The following is a 21383-nucleotide window of genomic DNA, read 5'->3' on the forward strand; positions in this document are numbered from 1 at the left end:
CGGAAGTGGAGGAGCCAACTGGTTTGACATTTTGACCAAGAACAAGATCAAAGTGGTGGTCTCTTTCTGTGTTAACCCCAAGCCCATTAACAAGAGTCAGATCCAGGAGCAGATTGAGAGCCAGAAGCTGAAGGGGAACATGATGGGAGTGGCTCTGTCGTTGAACAAGAGCTTCCCCAACTGCCTAGTCCATGCTGTTAGCCATTACAAGGAGGTGGTGGAGATCAACAACTTCCATGAGGATTGTTACTACTATGGGAAACACAAAAGAGCCTACCTGTGTATCCACCCCGAGTAGCTGCACACGGGAAGAAGTGAACAACAAATCAATTTCATGAATGTCTTTCCCAGAGAACTGGAAATATTTCCATTAAATATAGAAATGTATTCATAAATATTGTCTGCGCTGATGCATAATCCGCTATGTCTGGTTTCTGGTATGTGATTAATTTTCTTATTTGTGATTTATGATGATTTTTTTATTATTTTATATCTTTCCTCTGTTGATGATACAGCAGCTTAAGGGTGTTGTAGAAATTTCAGAGCCTTACATCTCCATGCCAGCTTCAATTTGTTATGTGCTATGAAAACTTAGAATGATTCTGTCCCCAGTGGATGTTATAGGGTTGGGCGATATGACGATATTAGCCTGTTTGCTGCCAGAGACTTTTGTCATACACCAACATACCCATCCCTTTTAATCTGTTTACCATCTCTGGGTGTATTGGACAATTGTGGGTAATGCTGTAAATCAATTAGCTTTATGGCATTATTGTGGTGCAGTACCCAGATTTATCAGTTTAGATCTAGAAAAATTATATAATTTGAGCTTCACTGTTCATTAATGGCCCTTGAAAGCTCTAGAACAAGCAAGTAAATGGACCTTGAGTTGAAACTGTTTAATCAGCTGCTGTTTCGGACGTCAAAAATGAACCGTCAAGCTCAAAATGTAATGGAATATTTGGACATTTTAGAGAAACCACTGTTTTCTTGCCAAGAGTTGAATGAGAAGATTGATACTGCTCTCGTGTTTGTTAGATAATGTGAGCACAGCCAAGAGACAGTTAGCTTAGCTTAGCATAAAGACTTGAACTATGCAGAAACTGCTACACTGCCTTTGTCCAAAGGTAATAAAACCCATTTACCAGTACCTCTAAAGTAAACTAATTATAAGTATAAAAACTTAATTTTGTAGATTATGTGCTAGAGTAGTTTTTGGCTGAGAGTAGTGACTTCCTGGAGTCTCAACAAATAAACTCCTGTATCATTGTAATGTTCTTACACTTTGCCTTTTGTTCGATTAAACAAATGGGATCAAATATAATGTGTGAGCATTAGAAGTGCTTGTAGGCGGACTTTTATTGCCTTTGGACAAAGCCACTCTAGCTGTGTCCTTTTAGATCCAGTCTTTATGCTACGTCTTAAAATAAGCGTACTTCTCAAAATGTTGAGATATTCCTTTATGTCAACATGAATAAGAAGGTTCTCAGACTAAAGGAGATAAGTTTATCTCCCGTCATATGAGATTGTTCATTTTATCTCTCTATTCTTTGATTGATTTTCCAATATATTTACTATCTACACAACGTACATAGCCTATCACAAAATAAATAAATGACATACACTGTGGTAACAGATTTTATTGGTATCGCCCACCCCTAAATATAAATGTGTACAAAGAAAAATCTATTCTAATATTTGTGCAGCTTTTGGTGCAATATAGTGCTACTGGGAAAACTTTAAAAATCAATAGTCCACAATCACTTCATGAAGATACTTATGTATATTTTACTTTAATTTGTAATAAACAACAAATATGAATGTTCTTGTCATCTTTGGTAATCATTACTCCGTTACTTTAAAGCACTATTTGAGTTACAACCAACTAAAAAAAGAATGAAAAACATGACTAAGTATTATGTATAAGGATCGGCTGACTATTTTCTCTTTTACTCTTTCTAAATCCAAACAATCTCCTTCAGCAGTTAGAATGATTTAATAACTCCATTGTTTGTTAAATGGGTGGTGGTTGAACTGTAAAAATATCGCCACAGCAACAACCTATTATGCTCACAACTTTTTTTCTCTCCCTCCACCACCACCCAAGTTTTTTTTCTATTTAACTGGGTGTGCCTCTGCTCTGTAATATGAGAGCCACATGACCAATAGGAAGACAAACAGTCTGTTAGTGTATTTCTTCCGCAAACTTTATAAGGTGAGTCCATTTCTGTTCAAAATGCTTCATAGTGGACAGGAACATTTAGGTTAACTGTGTGTTAGTGATGGGACACTTTAATAGTAAATGATCGATTCAACTCCCATCGACTTCATTCCAGTCTCTTGTTACATAATCGAGCTTTTTCTTTCCTCTTTTGACGCATTGCTGTTAAATACGTCAAATACGCGTACATACTTTGTTAACGCAGCTTCATCTAATAAAGTGAAGTGGGTCCATTAAGATGAATCTGCAAAAAATGTAATGCAGTTTAAACAAAAAGTGTCTACTTTTATGGGCGTTGGTTGCCAGCTCCGGTGCCACCGCTTTAACTTTTTCCAGGAAGTGTCAAACTTTTTAAAGGCGTTTATAAACTTGTGTTGCGTTGTAATAAAACCCGAATCTGTGGCGTTAACCTGCGATGTTTGTTTGGCTCTCGGTCCTTCGGCTGTAAAATGATACAATTAGAGCCCTTGTACACGGACTGATCGATACGTTGTCCATTAAGAGGGCGCATTAACAGAGCGATTAGTTGTGTCTCTCTCTGAGGCCAGACTGAGTGGTCAGCTGTCAGGAGGAGGGTTTGGTCATCTTTCTGTTTAAGAGGAAGCTCTGGCACATTAACATAAATGAAGCATCCATAATTTGATCTATTTTATGGTCATTCTGTGGTTTGAAGTAGCCTGGAACTCGAAGCATGTTCATTTTTTTTTTTTTATAGTAATAATCACAAATGCAGTTAAATGAAACTGTCTCAAGAAATGGACACTTTTCCACTGTAGCTTACCATTGTTTTCAATCAGTGCATTTCATCTAACTGTTTATTACCAGATGCGGAAGAAGTGCTCACATTCTTTACTTAAGTGTCAATACCACACTGTAAAAAATCTTCCTTTATAAATAAACATTCATGTTATAAGTAAAAGTACACATGTATTATCATTAAATGTATCAGAAGTACTCGTTCTACAGCAAAACGCCCCCTGTTACTGACATATTATGTACTGCATTGCAGATAATTACTGAAGCATCAGTGTGCAGCATTGTACAGTTGTAGCTGTTAGACGTGGAGCTAGTTTTAACTACTTTACTGTATATACACTGGTATTAGTCCAGTGATTTGCTAACTAGAGGTTGGTCTCCTCCAAAGGGTGGGAAAAGATGAAAGATGTGAAGGGTAGTGAAATGATAAATGTGGTAGGAGAGATGAAAAACAAAGGTCTGCAACACAAATCTGTATTTATTTATTTAATCAATCTTTGCTTTTTTGGTGCTCAAACAGTTATTCAAATGAATCTAACAAGTGTAGAGGGGGAATCAGTTTTTTTATTAGTGTCACAGGTCAAAATGGTTGGAAACCACTAGTTTAATTTTGAACGCTGCATTTTATTTTATCAGGTTATCTTTTTTTAAATGTAAAATCATAATATAAAAAGTAGTAGTAACTTTAGCTGTCAAATGAAAGCGGTGGAGTAAAGAATATAATGTTTCCCTCTGAAGTAGTATAAAATGGAAATACCGAAGTACCTTAAACTACAGTACTCTGAGTAAATGTACTTATAGTAGTGACTTACCAGCACCGTAAATGACTGAATATTAGTAGAAATATTAGTGAAAACAAGACTCGCTATGCTTGTCTATATCTTGGCCCTCATATTGCTGGTATGCGGACTGCAGTTACACCTCCAGCTCTTTGTCTCTGAAAATGCGATTTCTTTAAGCACTTTTATGTTTGAATTGTCTGTGTGAAGGTGGTTCACATGCACTCAGTGCATGCAGTTACACAACCCCTGGGACCCTGAAAGAGATAGAGAACATCAGTGGAAAACAGGAATCACACTTTCAGCATGGTCAAATCCAATAAATTACAGTCACTGTAAATGTTCTAACATCCTGCTGGAGTTTCCTTTACTGTGTTGTTTTTTGTTCTCAAGGAAATTGTGCGGATATTGTATATTTTATATCACAATTATAGCAGTTGTGGAGGTTATTTAAATGAATAGTTTGACAATTTATGAAAAACACTTATTCTTTGCTTGCTTTCTTGATGCCACTCTCATGTCTTGTCAATTAAACCTTAAGCTGCAGCTCGCTGCTGGTCAGTTTAATTTAGACAAAAGACAGAGAAACAGCTAGCCTGACTCTGTCCAAAGATAAAAAATCTCCCTACCAGCACCTCTAAATCTTACTAATTAACACATCGTATCTCGTTTATTTAGTTGGTACAAAATGTAAGAATAAAACAACAAGTTGCTTGTTTTGTAGGTTGTGTGTCGAGGCATCAGGAAGTCACTGCTCCTGGCCAAGACATCATGGCCAGCACATAAACCGCAATGCGTCATTTCTACACTTTGGTTGACAACAATGTATAACATGTTATTTTGTGAGCTTTATAGGGACTTGTTGGCGGATTTACCTTTGGACAGAGCCCGACTAGAGACTTCTCTCTGTTTCCACTCTTTACGCTTATCTAAGGTAACCAGCTGCTGGCTATAGCTTGATATGTAATGGAAAGACAAGAGAGTGGTATTGATCTTCTTATCAACTCTGCGCAAGAAAGCAGATAAGTGTATCTCCCATCACGTGGAACTATTCCTTTAATTTCGCAGACATCAGACAGATATCTTTGTGCCCATGGTGGAATTAAATCACCAGTGTGGACATCCTTCATGTCTGTGGGTGCCTGCAGATGTGTCTGGCTGCTGCAGAGGTGTGTGATGCATTAGGCAGAGGAATGGGTGCTATCTTCTTCTCTTACTGCAGTCTTCTGCAGTCTAGCTAGATAAACCCCCAGAACAAACCTCAGCAAAGAGACAAATGAGCTGACAGATTATTTTCCATTGTCTTGTTGCCGTGGTAACTTGCTGAGTTTCATTGGAAAACGCACCCTTGCAGAGCAAGTTTAACCTCTTCCACTTAATCACTTCCCACGCCTGCTGCTCCAATATTGACTGGGCCGGCTGAGGGACAGACAGCACTGCTGCTTCTCCTTCAGCCACAATTTAAAAACCGAAGGTGAACAACACTCCGGTGGCCAGAACATTGAATTAAAACATGTGACGACAGGTTCATTACATACAGCTGCTACGTAGACAAGGAATGTGACTGAGTTTGTGAAGCCAGCTGATGACTGTACCATCATTCTGTACCAAAATGTGATTTCCACCCAAATTACACATTTCCAGTTTTGCAAAAGAACATGTCTGAACATGCCCAGAGACTCAACCTGGGTTGCTGTTACAGTCAGCTATTACTGTTTCCTGGCCTTGGAGGAGTTGTTTGTGTGAGATCAGGATTTTCCAAATCCACTGGACTTGTTTTTAAAGTGCAAGACAGAAAGTAATTTCCTTCATATCAACAATCACTTAACATCACACAATACTTACTTTCAACCTTTCATATTGTTATGTTAGGGCCATTTCCAGACCTATCAGATATATAATACAGTCTTCATGTTCAGTTGTCATGGAAATGAATGTGTTGATGCCAGCTCAGTGTATGACTTAATCCGTAGCACTTCCTCATCCATGTTGCCTTAAAGTTAAAGCAAAGGTTTCACATTTTGACGTATGCTTTTTCTCTTTCTTGCAGCAGTGTTAGATGAGAAGATCGATACCATTGTCATGCCTGCCTGTTCAATTTGGAGCTAGAGCCAGCAGCTGGTTAGATTAATTTAGTACTGAGACTTGAAACAAGGGGAAAGGGTTAACATAAACCCTGTCCAAAGGTAACAAAATCTGACGTACACAAGTCACAGTCACTGCTCCCAGCCAATCGGTCCAGCCCATAACCCCACATGAAATCTCTTCTGTTATTTTTAGACAGTGTTTTTTGTTTGGATTAAACACACAAGATGCATTAGTTAATTAGTGAGTTTTAGGGAAATTTTTTAACCTTTGGACAGAGCCAGGCAAGTTGTTTCCACTCTTTATGCTAAGCTAACGGCCTGCTGCAGCTCCAGGTGTGTATACAGTATATGAGAGTGGTATCGATCTTCTCATCTAACTAACTAACTGTAATGGGAAAGAAAACAAAGAATATTTATCAAAATCATAGCATAAAGTTTGTAGAATAGCATAAACAGACTGGCTGACAGGAGAAATACTGGCACTTATTTTGTTCTACATTATTGGACTGCATACTGTAATCTATTTTCTTTCTATTTTAAACCTGAGTTCAGGGAAAACGTATGAGTTAGTAGTTTATTTGTAAGGCTTAGCTTGGTTTAAGGTCAGTCAGTGTTCCTCAATGTTGCCCCACAACTGCACCAAGAGAAATGGCTCATTGCTTGTTTGAGATATACAGTTTAACATTAAGACCTTTAATACCTTTAACCCAACACTAAACACACAAATAACATACAAACAGTTGTTTCCGTCACTGCTGAATTCCCTTTGCATTGTTGACTCATTGCTCACTGGGTGTGGCCAGCAGCCAGCAGTGAAGCTCACTTGGCTGTTTCTCTCTTTCCTTATCAGTTTTTGCCGTGTTGTACGAGGAGCAAGGGAGAAGGCCACAGTCCAACAACACTGGAAAAGAGCTGTAAGTAGATCAAGAAAACCCAACATTTATGTCAGTATAATGACTGATACTTTCTTCCTCATTTTTGTTCAAGTCTGTATTTTTACTTTGTTCTTATAAGAGGTGTACTTGGACAAATTTTGACTTTTAACCATGTCAACATTTTTCCCTTGTTAGAATCAGTCTGAGAGACATCAGCAAACATGGCAAACCAGCTACAGAAGATTGTAGCAGAGAAGAAGGATATGGTGGAGACGGTGATGGAAGTGTTTGAACAGGGAGCTGAAGTGGTGGCCAGTATCGCCGGCGACCTTTTCCCTGTTTTCTCCATCGCTGCTCCAATTGTTAAACTGGCTCTGGACAATGTAGAGAGCAAAGAGGCTGCGTTCATGAAGGAGCAGTTTCAGAAGGTGCGAGAGCGTCTGGAGGTGGTCTCAGAGGAGATTCAGAGGATCAACGATGAGATCAAGAAGAGCGGATTGGATGCCGTGTATTTCCCGCTGGAGGAGAACATCACTAACCAGTTCAGGAAGTACATGGACATCCTCAATGCCAAACCCAAGTTCCGGGAAGTCAAAAAGAAGCTTTTCCTGGAGCATTTCGCCAAGACAGGAGGTGACAAAAACCTTATCACCCTTTACAATGCTGTGACGGGGGATAACTTCTCTGGGGAATCTGTGCTTGAGATCACTCTGAACTACGAGGAGAAAAGTCGCCGGCCAGTGGAGGACTTCTGTGCTAGGCTGAAGAAGCTCTTCTGTATCGGGCTCATTGCGCTGTTGGGCCACGCCGCTCTGAAGGGATATGATGAGGAGGATGCGCTTCTGAAAGACTGGGGTGAGAAGATGAAGGTTGTCCAGGATAAAATGAATGTTGTCATTGAAGACTGCATCGTCAGCTTCCCCAAACAGGCTGAGTTGGATTCCCGTCGACTGGTGAGAGACCGGCCAAACTTAACCAACCAGCAACTAGCAGATGCTATCATAGAGACATTAAAGAAGAAGTATGACTGGGTGGGCTGGTCTGTGCGCATATTCAAGTCCCCTACAGGCCTGTTCGCCAACAAGAAGGATTTCCACTGCCCAACAGGGAGGAGTCGCTTCGAGGTCCCCTCATCAGATGAGAAACTTAACATCTGGGTGTCCTACAGCTCCTCGCCTGAGCCTGTGGATAAGAATCACATCCAGCAGCTGATCCAGAGTCAGAAGAAAGTCACGGTGCCGAGTGTAGCAGAGCTCCTCTTTGAGAAGTTGCCCGGCGACTGCGTGGTCCACACTGTGAAAACCAGCAAAGACCTGGCCTGCTCCTGGAGCTTCGCAGATGATCTCCACTACTGGGACGAGCACAAAAACTTCTACGTCTGCGCTCACTCAGCTTGAAGTTGTAGACACTGAAAAAACACTCAAAAGTCATTCTCATTCTATGTTTGTAGGCCACTTTGTTACACCAACAATCATAGAGTCTAATGCTGCCTCTCTACTTGGCCTTAGCAGTGGAATATTACACAGTATGTGCCTTAATTTCACCTATCAATAGCCCCCTTTCACTGAATTATTCCCTTTTTCTGAGAACGTTCACTGTGAGTTTGTTGAAGTCAGCTTCATTTTATATAGTCCAATATGACCAATCACAAATATGCCTCGAGGGGCTATACAATCTGTGCAGCATACGACACACAAACCGACCAATCTCGCTTAGGATATGGAAAAACTCCACAAAAAACACTTAAATGGGGGATAAAAATGAAACAAGCCTCAGGAAGAGCAACAGAGGACAGTCCCCTCTTCCAGGACAGACAGACTAGCCATAAATGTCTTGTGTGCAGACTTCCACAACATGAACTAGATTCTTTAACTTATAATAATTACCTTCTTGATCACATGGAGCTGTACTTTGCTTATTTCTCAGAATGAATGGAAGAGCTTAGCCTTGGTTTATGCTGTATTATATCTAAGTGGTTTTGTTATGTAGTTAGTGAAGCTGACAGTTGCAGAGTAATTCTCATATAAGATCTACAACTGCATTTTCTTCTGTCATTATAAATTTAAGGGGGACCTGGTTGTTTTGTTACAGTGGGATGTGCTGGGAAAGCTGTTGATTTAGAATCCGGGTGTCATACGGAGATTAAGTTTTGCTCTTAGAGATAAGCGGGGACCTCGCCCTGTTGAGGACATATATACCTAAGCCATGAGCGAAAATGTCTCCAGACATTTACAGAGAATGTAACAGTAGCCTTAAAGTCTTCATTTTGATTTCACCTTTTTGTACTGGTGTGATAAAAATGGTAAACCTTGTTACTGGCTGCTGTACAGTTTGAACAAAAAACACAGGAAAGCACAATCCCAAGGCCTCAAACAGCATTTGCTGTAGTGAACTGGTGCCCATGAAACTTTATTTACACACCCTGCCACGAACATGCCGAGGCGTAGAGACAGCAACACTTTGTTTACATGCAGATGCCTAACATAGCTATTCTTGTGTCTTTACCTGTTTGGGTGTGCAACACAACCTGCAAAGTTGTACCTGCTCAAATCCCTCAACTTCATTTACTCTGTACTCTTATATGTAGAGAATTTACCTTTAAGTAGGATTGAACTGTTGAATTGTGGGCAATGTTTTTTTATTATGGAGGTTTTGATCAAAATTTGTATAATCTGACCATGACAGTTACACTACGTTATGAGAACTAACATATGTTGACTCTGCAGAAAGATTCTGTTTGTAATCTTTTAGACCACTGACCTGTTTTAATGTTTGTTGTAGATATCTTGTGCATTATTGTACACAAATATGTGTTTCTTCTTTGTTTCTATGTGTCATTACCCAAATTTAATACATTTTTAGAATATTTTATGTCACAAATATATGCCCCACATTTACTGTAAACTTGATACAAGGCGTTTACGTTGCACTCCTGTTATATTATTAGTATTTCCATACAGCATATTTGGGTTCAGATTCAACATCCTGTTGGTACACCAAAGCAATGAATGTAATAAATCTTCCAAATAAACTCATATATCATTTGTTTGTGTATTTTTGTGAATGACTTGCAGTTTGTGTGGTTTATATAAGACACAAACCTCAGACTGTCTGGTTACAGGACTGATTGAAAAACTGAAGTAAATACATATAAGGTCAAAAGTTGCACCCTCACTGAAACACCTGAAATTATCCCAATATCAGCTGTATGTATGTATGTATGTATTTATGTATTTCTCAAAAGAGGAACATGTAAAATATATGGTTACTAATATGTGCAGATGTTCAATTATCAACATGTGCTGTGCATTACAAAGTCAACACAAACTTTAAGCATTTATAAGTACTGTATTAACATTTAATGAAAGGTTTATAACACAGTATACTGTGATGTAGTGAAGAGATAGTATAACATTTTATTAATCTTAGTATTTTACAATTATAGCTTATCCTATGAATATGCATATGTTATACTATTATGACTGTGTTTGACCTTATTAACATGCATTATTGTCCACTTAGGGGCACCTATAGGAGGAGATGTAGTTGTTGGCAACTACATTAATGAACATAATGCATACAACTAGATTATATTGTAAATTATAAACCATTTATTAAATACTTATATACTGCTTAGAAATTCTAAATAGGACAACTTAAATTAAAGTGCTGCTGTTTTATATTTTCCTTAAATACTTGACTCTTAAAGGAAAATAAACACATTTGGTCACAGTCAAAAGCACTTCAGTAAAGGTTCATGCTCTCACTCAGAGAGACCTGAATCTGGGCCTTCTGGTTCTAGGATGTCTCTTTACCTGTTGGTCCCACTGAATTCCAGTAAAAGCAGAATAGTGACATGGCCACTGTACTCTGTAACTTGCAAGGGGGAGTTTTTACCACACACATTAAGGTCAAATGTCACAAGCAGCTCAGATTTGTTTAACTACCAGAAGAAGAGAAAAGACACAAGTACTATATCAAATTCCACCCTACTGATGTCAATGAGCGGGGTAACATCAAGGTAACACCCAATTGTTCTGAGGAAAAAATGTACATCTTGGTGAAAAAAAAAAGGAGAGAGAAAAGAGAAAAAGGATATTATGGTTAGCCTGTTTGGAAACACCCATAGTGTGCTATAATTATGTGGTTGTGGCTTTTCTATCTTCGGCTTAGAAAGACTCATGTCCCTTGCAGTACATCACACTGGTGAGACAAGTGCCTCAACAGAAATGAACAAGTGCAAAGGAAAACAAGTGGGTCAAAGATTGTTGTCTAAATGTGTTTTTATGGAGATTTCTTGGATTTGGACATAAACAGAAGGAAATTCTGAGTAAAGCATGTTACTGTATAATACAGTAATAATACACAGTAAAGTGAATTCAATAAACATGGATTCAAAACAGTACTATTTAGATTTTTATCATGTCTAAAATCAAAGGCACTTGTTACCTGTATGGAGGTTTGACGCCAGCCATGAGACCTGGAGATGTTAGCCTGCTGAACTGGTTCCCAAACCAACCCCAGCCTCGGGGTCTGCATAGCCTAACAGCGCCAAAAATCAATCTGAGGGGTCACAAGACAGGTAACAAGGTATAAAAGGACAAAAAACAACAGGTTCATCTTGATTTGTATCTTCCCTTGTGAAATACTGCATAGTTTTACTTTTTCAGGCCTCTAGAAAATAATCAAATGAACCACTCTGAGAAGGTAAAACTCACTCTGAAAGCTCACATCTCATAGTAATATGTATTGTAACCTTTGACAAGTGGTCACGAGTTGTTTAGCTTTGTTTATGAGGTTGTTAAGCCAAAAGGGTGCTGTAGTCCTCTCTGTATCTCTATCTTCTCCTACACAAGTTCATGTTTAAGGTTATTAGATTTATTTATACAGCCTTTTATCACAGGCAACAGAATCCAAAGAGAGAAAAATCCCACTGTGATAACTGTTCATCCTCCTTTCCCTGAAACAAAAGTACAATAACATGCACAATGACATGGAGTTCAAGCTTATATGACGGGAGAAAAGGAACCCAAAAGAGAGATGGGATTTAGGCCGGTGCCAGCATAAGTAACATAAGAAATTCTGCAATAACAGCAGGAACTTTGTCTTAAATTTGGAGGGCTCAGGCAGTCTTTTGATGTCGGGAAAAATACTCCAATTACGAAAATCTGGCTTGCAGAAGAGACATGCCCTGCTGTCTGGATACCTGTTTGCCAATGGAACAAGACTAAGACTGAGGGAATTTAAACTTTCCCTTTGCTTCCTAACGAAGCAAATCTCTCACAAGTGCTTTCCAAATTTCCACTGGCAAGTGACCCACTTACATCAATGCTCAGTGAACTGAGCCCCACACACTGCTTCATCAGCAACTTACAGAAAATGAGCCTGAAAATGATCACCGCTGAAAAAACATTGACAAACACCGGCAATATGGGAAGACATTTTAGAATCTGAATATATTTCAAACGTGCCTTTTAAGTTGATATGGTGAACTTATTAGCACACAGTTGCTTATTTACACTTCCATCCAATACGGAGCAACATTAGCATTTATTTGGAGTTGTGTTTAAGAATTTAATATTCATTCTCTTGTAGCTCTGTTTGGGTCTCAACCAACTCCTGAGGGACTGATAAATGCTCCATTATGTTCACCATCTACCTGCTTACTGTGTCTGTCTGGTGTAGTGGGGTTTATCAAAGATTTTTATATTATAACAGCTGCCTACAGCGGCCAAAAATGACACAGTAAACAGTAAAGTTTTACATTTCCATAATTTTACACATTGACCTTGACTATGACCTTGAAGGAATTGTAATGGAGTCAATGGGAGCCATAAGGAAAATAATGCACAACAAAAAGATTTGTTCAAAACAAATACAGCTACAAAAAAAGAACCAACAAATAAAAAAAGCTAAAATAAATACATATAAATTAGGAAAGAAAACCAGCCAATGAGGATTTTAACTGATATTTATCAAAATATATGGTACTAAAAAATAAATATGACCTTTCTTTAGTAGTAAAGATGGAGACATATAAAAATAAAGCAATAAAACCAACAGTCATATACATTTAAATTTATGGAGTGACCCCTCTGTTCTTCCTCTGTATGGCAAGGCTGCTACAGGCCGGGTTTCTATCTCCGCCCAGGTGGGTTAAAGGGGTGACTGACATAAAACTGTTGAATAGGGGAAGTGATGCTTTTAATCAGACCAGAATTACTCTTCCATGAATATGATTTGGCCACACAGCCCTGCATTGAGCGCGACCCATCAGGTGATCTCAGGAACGCAGAAAAACATCACGTGGCAACGAAAAGATTCGCCCGCCTTGCAGAAATACATTGTACTGCCACCCGTTATCTAAGTGAAACCATCAACTCTGCCTTAATTCAGTTTCAGTGGAAAAAGCAGTCATTTTGGTTTTAAAAAAGTGGTCACATATTTTAATCAGATGGTGCAGGTCAGATGGGCTGTGGGAGGGGCTAAGTTTCTGCATCATCTGCTCAGGGCTTTTGAATGCAGCTCACTTTAAGACTTACTTACTTATTTTAAGGAAACAAATATGTTGGGTTTGAGGATGAAAGTAGTCTGCTGATGCTGAACAAAGTGAAGGAGACTTCAAAGAAAGCCCAATGAAGTTAGTCAGATGCTGACATGTTCCCAAGTAGAGCTGATCTTTTGAAGGACTTCTTTGTGGATCAGCTACTGCAGCCTACATCCAAACTTACTCATCTTTCTAGTCAGCATTCTAGCTGTGGTAGATGATTGCTTTACCAAATTATTTTGCTTGTGTTATTAAATGCTGTATTTGTGCATAATTGTTTTATTGGTTGTTCATAATCTTAAAGAGTTTCCAATTGCATTACATTACAGTGCATTCCAGTATGAAGAGCAACCTAAACCACCAACTGCTGTAAAATGCTTTCCAAAGTATGTGCATTATCTGAGTGTTCTGTAGATTAACTTTCCTGATATTTTATGTAAAATAGAGTCTTAAAACTGATGCACTTTGCTATGTGCTACATGGATTACATGTTAATAAGTTGTTTATTTTTCCATATATTTTTAAAAGTGACTACACTTAAGGCTGCTCTTTATATTAACAGTGGGTCAAATTACCCTGTTTAATGTGAAAAGCAGCATTTTAGCGTTTTTCAGCTCATTGTTTTGGTTTATAGGTGATAATATGTCAGTGTTGTGTTTACAGTTTGTTGCGCTTCAACATGGGCTAAGAATCAGTTGATTCAGGTTTAAAGTTTTTAACTCGTGTCAATGCTTCATTCATGAAAAATATTGACTATTAATTGAAATATGACTTGTGTTAATGCATCCACTGAATTTACCCAGAAAAAAACCCTCTAAAGCCACAAACTAACTGACTTATAATCTCTGTCCTCAAACACCATGTTTTCTCCCAGAACCTCTTGGTCCCCTTCCTCACCCGTGATCCTCTGTCCTCCCTCCTCACATACCAATGTCTGGGCAAGACCCAACAAGCTTATGTGGCACTGCTATCTGACTATGTGTCAAAGAAAACTCTCTACTATGGAGCTTCAGAGGTGGTATCACAGTCATTGTAAGTCTGGTATTTTTTTCTAAATGTAACCTGGGGCGTCTTTTAGATCCTTTGATACCTCTTGCCTTTTAAGGAATGTACAAGCAATGACTACAATATCTGTTTTGCAATATAATAACAAACAATGACCGCAGCACAAACTATGCAAAGCTTTCAGACATCTCCACTCCACCTCTTTACTACTTCAAATAACTCCTGACTGGTTTCTCTCCCATTAGGCAGCAAACCAAAAGGTTAGAAAAGAGACAGTGTGGCTATATGGTGGCAGGTGTGTAACATTTAGGTGGATCTATCGGCATAAATGGTATATAATATTCATAGATGTGTTTTCATTATAATTCCCTGAAAATAGGAATGGTCATCTGCAGTCTGCAGGAATATAAATTGATCACATGTTAAACACAATTTCAACGTTCATATTTAATCAGCACTTGTAACTTTCAGATATTTCATAAGTGAAATAAAAGAAATCACATGTGGACATTTTTTTTTCTCATACAATTAGTTCATATATATAACGTGCTATGTAATATTTCAACTGTAAATATCACATTTCATGTATGAAAACGTGGATTTCATATATATTTTTTCAGCAAGGAAGTTGGAGGTTAAGGGCCTGCTCAAGCACACCTTAGTGGTGGTAATAAGGGTAGGGCAACTGCGGATCTTTGCCCTTTTCAGCTGTGTTTACAGACCTGGCTGGTGCAAACAAATTAGAAATCATACGTGGAGTGGTTGCCCAGTGTTAGTCTGTCAAACAATGTCAAACAATTTGTGAGTCATATCAGTTTCCAATCCTACTGTACCTTTAAATACAGATTACGTAGACATCTTACACCTCATCATTCAGGATTAATACTACATGAAAAACACAGACATACCTGTGGCTCTGCCTTAAGCCACTCCGTGTGTTTGTAACTGTATTGTGCAACAGGAATTCAACATGAATCAACAAGTACATTCGAGGCACCTGCTGTAATTTTAATGAGAACAGAATATTGTAGGCTGCACAGAAACAGGGCAGGTGTCTCTGACATGTTCGGATATTTATGGGTCTAGAGTAAAACTTCTGTCTGACTCTGCATTAAAGATAGCTTACACTGACATGTGTGGCAGTAGGTTAAACACACAAAACATTTTGTTTTATTTTTAATGCCCAATGGCTGCCCAGAATCCCACAATTTCCTCTCAGCTCAGTGTCGCTATTTTAAAACCACACATAGTTGTAAAGGTACAAAGGTAATCTGGGAAGGAATCTGTATTTAAGAGCTATAAATGCATCTTTAAAAAGACATCTGGACGAACTGAACCAAAACAAAATATTAAATCAAATTAGGTCACATTGTATAGCTGGCTGGTTGTTATTTTGAATCACATTTCAGATTACTACGGTATCTAAATTCATCTTTTACAATACTAACAGCTACAGTAACCTCAGATTGACTTACATTGTCACCAAAACTTTGAATAATTAATAAAAATTCTATAAATGATCTGTAGATTCTTTTTTAACCACATCAAGGCTTGTTTAATCAGAAACTCAAAGCAATGATTCAACTCTGTCATGTCTGTCCATCCATGCACATCAGGTTGGTGGTTAAATAAGTATAAAAACAAATAATTGTGATAGAAATACAAATAAGAAATGAGAAATAGTTGAACAAAGAGAACAAAGAGAACAATATGCCATCAGACAGACTTGGATAATCCTTCTCCCAGCCATAACAAACTACTGATAACTCTTAGTTTAAGGAAACATTTTTTATTTTGTTTAAGCCTGCTATGAGCCAGTCTTCTTGATCATTTTCCCATACTTTTTGAGTTAGTTGCAAATCCTATAATAATATTTGTCTTTCATTATGTTTCATGCTTTGTCAGTGTCTGAACATATCCTCCTCCAACATTCCTATCATGTTAACCAAGCTTATCACCAAAGTTTGAAGGCTGAAAATATGGACATATATCTGTACAGAAAAAAGGATTTTTGTATTTATTTTATTCACCAATGTCACTGTATTTATTATTTCCTAACCTAATATGCAATATTATTTTTTTAGGAATTGAAACCCTTTATAAACAATATTAATTGAGCCATTATTTATATTGCATAAAGTCGAGCTTGGAGATGGTATATGTTTGTACAGTATCACTGCTATCACTGTTTCCTTCTCAAATAAGGAAACAGTGTCACATATTTGGAAAAACCCACAGTTCAGCAGGTCATTTACAAAGTGTGTGTGAATTTAAGAGAATGAACACCACCTAGTGGCACACAGTGTCATTACAGGTTATACATACATACATATTTTCCACTTAACCCGAGAGGTATCCAGGCATTCAGACAGGTGGATTTGCAGAGGTTTTGAGATAACTACCTCCCCAATAAAATGGAAATAAATAGATTTTTTTTGTGAGGCGCACAGAAAACTGAAAATTGAAAATTCACCGCCATGTATCTTTCAGTATAGTCCCTGACGAACAACAGAGATGAGAAGAGAATAAATGAAAGGAGCTGCACCATTTAGCCAAGATTAACACATTTTGTTCATTAACAAGTGAAAGAATATATTTGCTTTTATCTGCCAAGATTTTGAGATATCTGCCTCCCCAATGTAGTAAAATTTAAATTGCTTTTAAAAACTCAAAAACATTGCCTTTTTACACTTTCCTCTTTTTATTCAAGCAAGTTTAACTTTCAGAAGCTGACAGAAAAAAAAAACAATAAACATTCCCAATGACAGACATTTTTTTCTTTTGCATAAAATTATTGTGTCTTTGTAATAAAAGCAGTTTTGATTATTTTCAGCTAGAGGAAAAAACCCCCAAAAAAAGTGTTGCTTATTCATCTTTTACATCTTCATTTTTGGATGAACTGATTTTAAGCTCCAGGACTGGTCATGAGGACTTCCTTCAACACTGGCTCGTAAATCTCAACATCTCTGCCACCCTGTTGACACAATACAAAGAAAAATCTGATAAAATAACACAACAAAAAGTTTTACTTTTAATTTAACTCATGTTTTACAATCACTACAAACAGTAATCCATCCTAATACCACAACCTCTACCACTAATGCTACTGATATTGCTAGTCCAGCAGCTATACTAGGAATACTACTACTAATAAGTACTATTAACCACCAATTTGATTGTGATCTTGTGGGTTTGCCTTGGTTCATACCTCGCCGTTCTTCCTACCAAGCAGAGCCTTGATGCCCAGAATAGCAAAGCTAATGCAGACACACAGCTGGAGAACAGCCAGGACGATCATAGTAATGTCCATGGCTGTCAACAAACGCTGATGAGGAGAACAAATAAGAAAGACAGAAAAAAAAGGAAAACATTCAATTTGAAAGAGGTTTGACACTAAACTTTAATGTTTAAAAGTTTAAAATGTAAGTAGTAATGATTTACACTGATTCCTGCACTGTGAAACAGACTCTGTTTTAAGTTACATTGTGAATACTGTACTGAATGCTATACTGTATTGTGTTTTCAAGTTTAACATTACAGGACAGGGCTGGAAAATTGCGATGTTTTTGTCATTGTCAATAAAAACCCCAATATTAATTGATGTCTGTATCAAAAGCCTGATAATTGTATTCCTCTGTGCCATAGAGCTCCATTGATCCAATAAGGCAGTGGTTCCCAACCTGGGGGTCGCCAAAACTTCCCAGGAGGGCACAATCCCTCATTTTACACAAACTTCCTGAAGTTATTGTGTACACTATTTGGGTTCATTGTACAGTTTATCAGCTGTTCTGCATTCATTGAATATTATATGAAATATCCATAAAATCACTTTGTTAGGGGTCGCCAGTTTATCATGACTTTAATCAGTGATAGAAAAGGCGTCCCTTCAGGATGAAGGTTGGGAACTACTGCAATAACATGTTGCTTCATTACTGTGAACGCACATACTGTAGTTTATTTTGAGTCTGTTCACCATCCTGCTGCATCCTCTATAAACTCCCCTTTGAATAACTAAAATCTACAGTGCCCAGTTGCTGAGCCTTTAAAAAAAAAAATGGAACTATGTATTTGTGTGTTGGTTTTAAATGATTATCTAATCAGTTGGAACATAAAGGCCTTTTCATGGGATTTGTTGAAAGTAAGAAACATATAGCATAAAACAAGCATTATCCTTTAAAAGTATGCTTACCTGGTAAAGGTACGCCATGTATCTGCAGTTGTCATCATTAGTAGACATATTGCTCATGTACCCGTTGCTCCAGTTACACATCCTGTAGACAGTGCTGTCTCCCAGGTCCATGCCATACAGCACAATGCCAACAATGGCAAAAATGGATCCAATTATGTTCACGAACACAGCGAAGCCCACCTGAGAGGAAAGACATTATTCTTTTAAAAGTTTAGTCTTAAACCCTTTTCAGATGCATAACATCTCCCGTTGTACAGGGGTTTTTTCTACCGGACTGCAAGGGTTTACTGATTGATTTGACATGTGAAGAATCACCTGAGCAACTTTTGGCTGATGATTGAGATATTCATACGTGTGCCGTGCTGAAAGTGATACGGAAGACTTTCACATAAAAGTGGGATCAGGGTGCTTATTAAAACCCCAACAGAAAGAGCACGAAAGGGCCTTTAGTCTTTACTTACCAAGCAAAGAGAGGGGAACCGGTCAGCAAGAAGTGACACAATTCCAGCTGCAATGTACTAAAGAGGGGAGACAGCTTAGTCAAATTCATTAAAATTTGTTATATTGTATTTCACTTGTGCTATAAGTTATATTTCCATGAATTATTTCTCATAAAGAAAGAATCATTTCTAGAATCAGTAAATGTTGTTCTCCATTTAGAAAAGCCTGTTCTGCTCATTCTGGTATCTGGTTGGTAAAGCACCTCAAAAACATCAGGAAACTTCCTGTTGTTGCCACAACACTCTAGAGCAAAGTTAAACAAATTAAATAAATATGATCTAAAGCTATAATTAATGTAACAAAACTATTTACCACACCACCCAGCCAGTAAGCAGTTCCCAAATTATTAAAATCATCAGGTTGATGGCTTATCCGTCCTGGCCCAAGTCCAATGTTGAACAGGCCCACCATGATCTGTACAGTCTGTTAAAGATTTAAAACAATTTAAGACATCTTAGGACCACCACTTAATACTGCATATGAACACACATTTCAATTTATCTCACCCCAAGAGCTGAAATGGCCTTGTTCTGCATCAGCCCCTTGTACACTGAGCAGCACACTGGACTGTAGCAAAGACTCTTGAGGATTTGGCACAGCGGTGGTAACATGCTCTTACTGTCAGACGTCACAGTGACCACAGTCACTCCCTCGTCTTTGACAACAGTGACGGACATCTCTCTCACACCTGCAACATGACATGGAAGTTTTGGGATGGATGGCTGGATGCATGAATACAGTTCTTTGTTAATCCCATTGGGAAATTGCAGTAACAGCAGCCAAGTAAATCACAAAACAAATAATATAAGTAAACTCAAAGAGGTAGATAATAATTTAAGTTTTAAAAACATAAATACAAACAGAACAGTATAATTTAACTGAACTAAAAGTAAAACCTGAACAATAAATGTAATATTCTGCACATAATCTATACATTTATGTACAGGTATGTAACACACAGGTATAATACAGAGATCAACACTAAGATATTGAAAATAATAATAAAAAGCAATGTTTTAATCAAATCTCTAGAGTCTCTGGTAACCCTATCAACAACCCAGTGGCAGATAGGTATCACAAAACCACCACAAAGAGACAAAAAGACCACAAAATTAAACAAAATGAGGCTAATAGCAGATATGAATATAGGCCTATTACATATGTATAAGACTATTTTAAGTTGTTTATTTTGTGTTCATTGTTACACTAAATAAAAAATGGTGCTTTTCAAAAGACAGGGCATCATGTTGTCTGTTCCTCATTTGCATAAGGTAGGGGTCTAGTCAGGCAATTTTAATAATGAATTGCTATATTCACTTCTTAAGCAAAAATGCCCCAAAATTCCCCTGTTCCAACTTCTCAAATGTGATGATTTGTTGCTTTTCACTGTTTCCTGTTACTGTAAACTGAATATTTGGGGTCTGCAGGCTTTTGTTGACAAAGCAGGACATTATTTGCTTCAGTTTTCCGTTTAAGTCCCTCCCTGAGGTATGATTCCTGCATGTCTTGTGGAAATAAAAACAAGAGAAAGTTGTGGACTGAGTGAATAGCGTCCAGTCAACCAGCACATATTTCAGGTATTTAACGCCTGTGATAAGGTGTTCTCATAGCCAGTGTGGCATGGATCATGTTGTTTGTTAAATAATAGTTATGCAGGTTTAAGGTTTCACAAACCGGCTTTGTCATGTGGAGGGAGGAAGTTCCCAGATATCGCTTCTCATCCTCACATATCTCAACCTCTTATCGTAGAAAGGCTGACACAAAATGTAACAAAAGCTTTCCCAAAAGGTTTAAAGTAGGAAATTAAAATCAATCAGCAATACACACACACACACACACACACACACACACACACACACACACACACACACACACACACACTAAAATAAAAACTGTTCAATCAAAATGGTAAAATGACATAAATACATAAACAAAGGTTTATATATATATATGTAAATATATATATATATACCATTACTCATATCATTAAAACATGATTAACAAAAAATCCATATCACCATGTTCAAAGCTCAATAAACAGATTATCTCTTTGTAAGGTTCATATTATTATGAATTGTGTGTTTTTGTGTGTGCAGAGAACTCACCTGGTTCGAGGATAAAGACTACCTGAAACTGCGACAGTCTGGTTATTTGCTGGTGGTGAGTTCAGGTTCAGGTAGCAGCAAAAAAAAAAAAAACAACAACTGACATCCTGTCGCCCATTTGATTTCTTCAAAATAAAAGCGACATTAACTGCTTGAGTAAAAGTAGCAACACAAAGTAGTTATAGACCTGCAATCAAAGTTTTACTCATGCGTAATTTAATGTCTGTGATCAGTTTTAAAAGTATATACACAATACTTCTCTCAGATGTTGGGGTACAATCACAAGCCGAGAATCCTCAAAATGTCTATAAGACAGTA

The 21383-nt window shown here is 37.7% G+C and overlaps 3 protein-coding genes across 7 annotated transcripts in view; 2 read left to right on the forward strand and 1 right to left on the reverse strand.

Annotated features, from left to right (window-relative positions):
* Positions 1-1821, forward strand: part of rpz5 (rapunzel 5) — a 4066-nt gene extending 2245 nt beyond the window's left edge. Inside the window, exon 2 of the mRNA XM_051405891.1 lies at positions 1-1821. This exon is cut by the window's left edge and continues 951 nt beyond it. Coding sequence (XP_051261851.1) covers positions 1-298 — 298 coding nt within the window. The 3' untranslated portion in view covers positions 299-1821.
* The window catches only part of rpz4 (rapunzel 4), a 12412-nt gene extending 2650 nt beyond the window's left edge, over positions 1-9762 (forward strand). Inside the window, exons 1-4 of one of the 5 annotated variants that reach the window (XM_051405894.1) lie at positions 1976-2215; positions 5807-5942; positions 6694-6757; positions 6914-9762. In XM_051405894.1, the coding sequence (XP_051261854.1) occupies positions 6940-8115 (1176 nt within the window). In that variant the 5' untranslated portion in view covers positions 1976-2215; positions 5807-5942; positions 6694-6757; positions 6914-6939 and the 3' untranslated portion in view covers positions 8116-9762. Of the gene's footprint in view, positions 1-1975; positions 2216-4665; positions 4691-5806; positions 5943-6197; positions 6359-6693; positions 6758-6913 lie in introns of those variants that run through there. The other 4 variants (XM_051405892.1, XM_051405895.1, XM_051405896.1 and 1 more) reach the window with 4 other exon arrangements.
* A 7185-nt stretch (positions 9763-16947) lies between these two features.
* On the reverse strand, positions 16948-21153 carry LOC127367509 (uncharacterized). Its single transcript, XM_051407400.1, has 7 exons — positions 21066-21153; positions 19467-19648; positions 19273-19383; positions 18921-18977; positions 18460-18639; positions 17479-17595; positions 16948-17244 (listed from the first exon to the last, which is right to left on the reverse strand). The coding sequence occupies exons 2-7, from the start codon at positions 19635-19637 to the stop codon at positions 17176-17178; spliced, it is 705 nt and encodes a 234-aa protein (XP_051263360.1). The 5' UTR covers positions 19638-19648; positions 21066-21153; the 3' UTR covers positions 16948-17175.
* Between the last annotated feature and the right edge of the window lie 230 nt (positions 21154-21383).

The sequence above is a fragment of the Dicentrarchus labrax genome, unplaced genomic scaffold, assembly GCF_905237075.1.
Source record: "Dicentrarchus labrax unplaced genomic scaffold, dlabrax2021, whole genome shotgun sequence".
Taxonomy (NCBI): Eukaryota; Metazoa; Chordata; class Actinopteri; family Moronidae; genus Dicentrarchus; species Dicentrarchus labrax.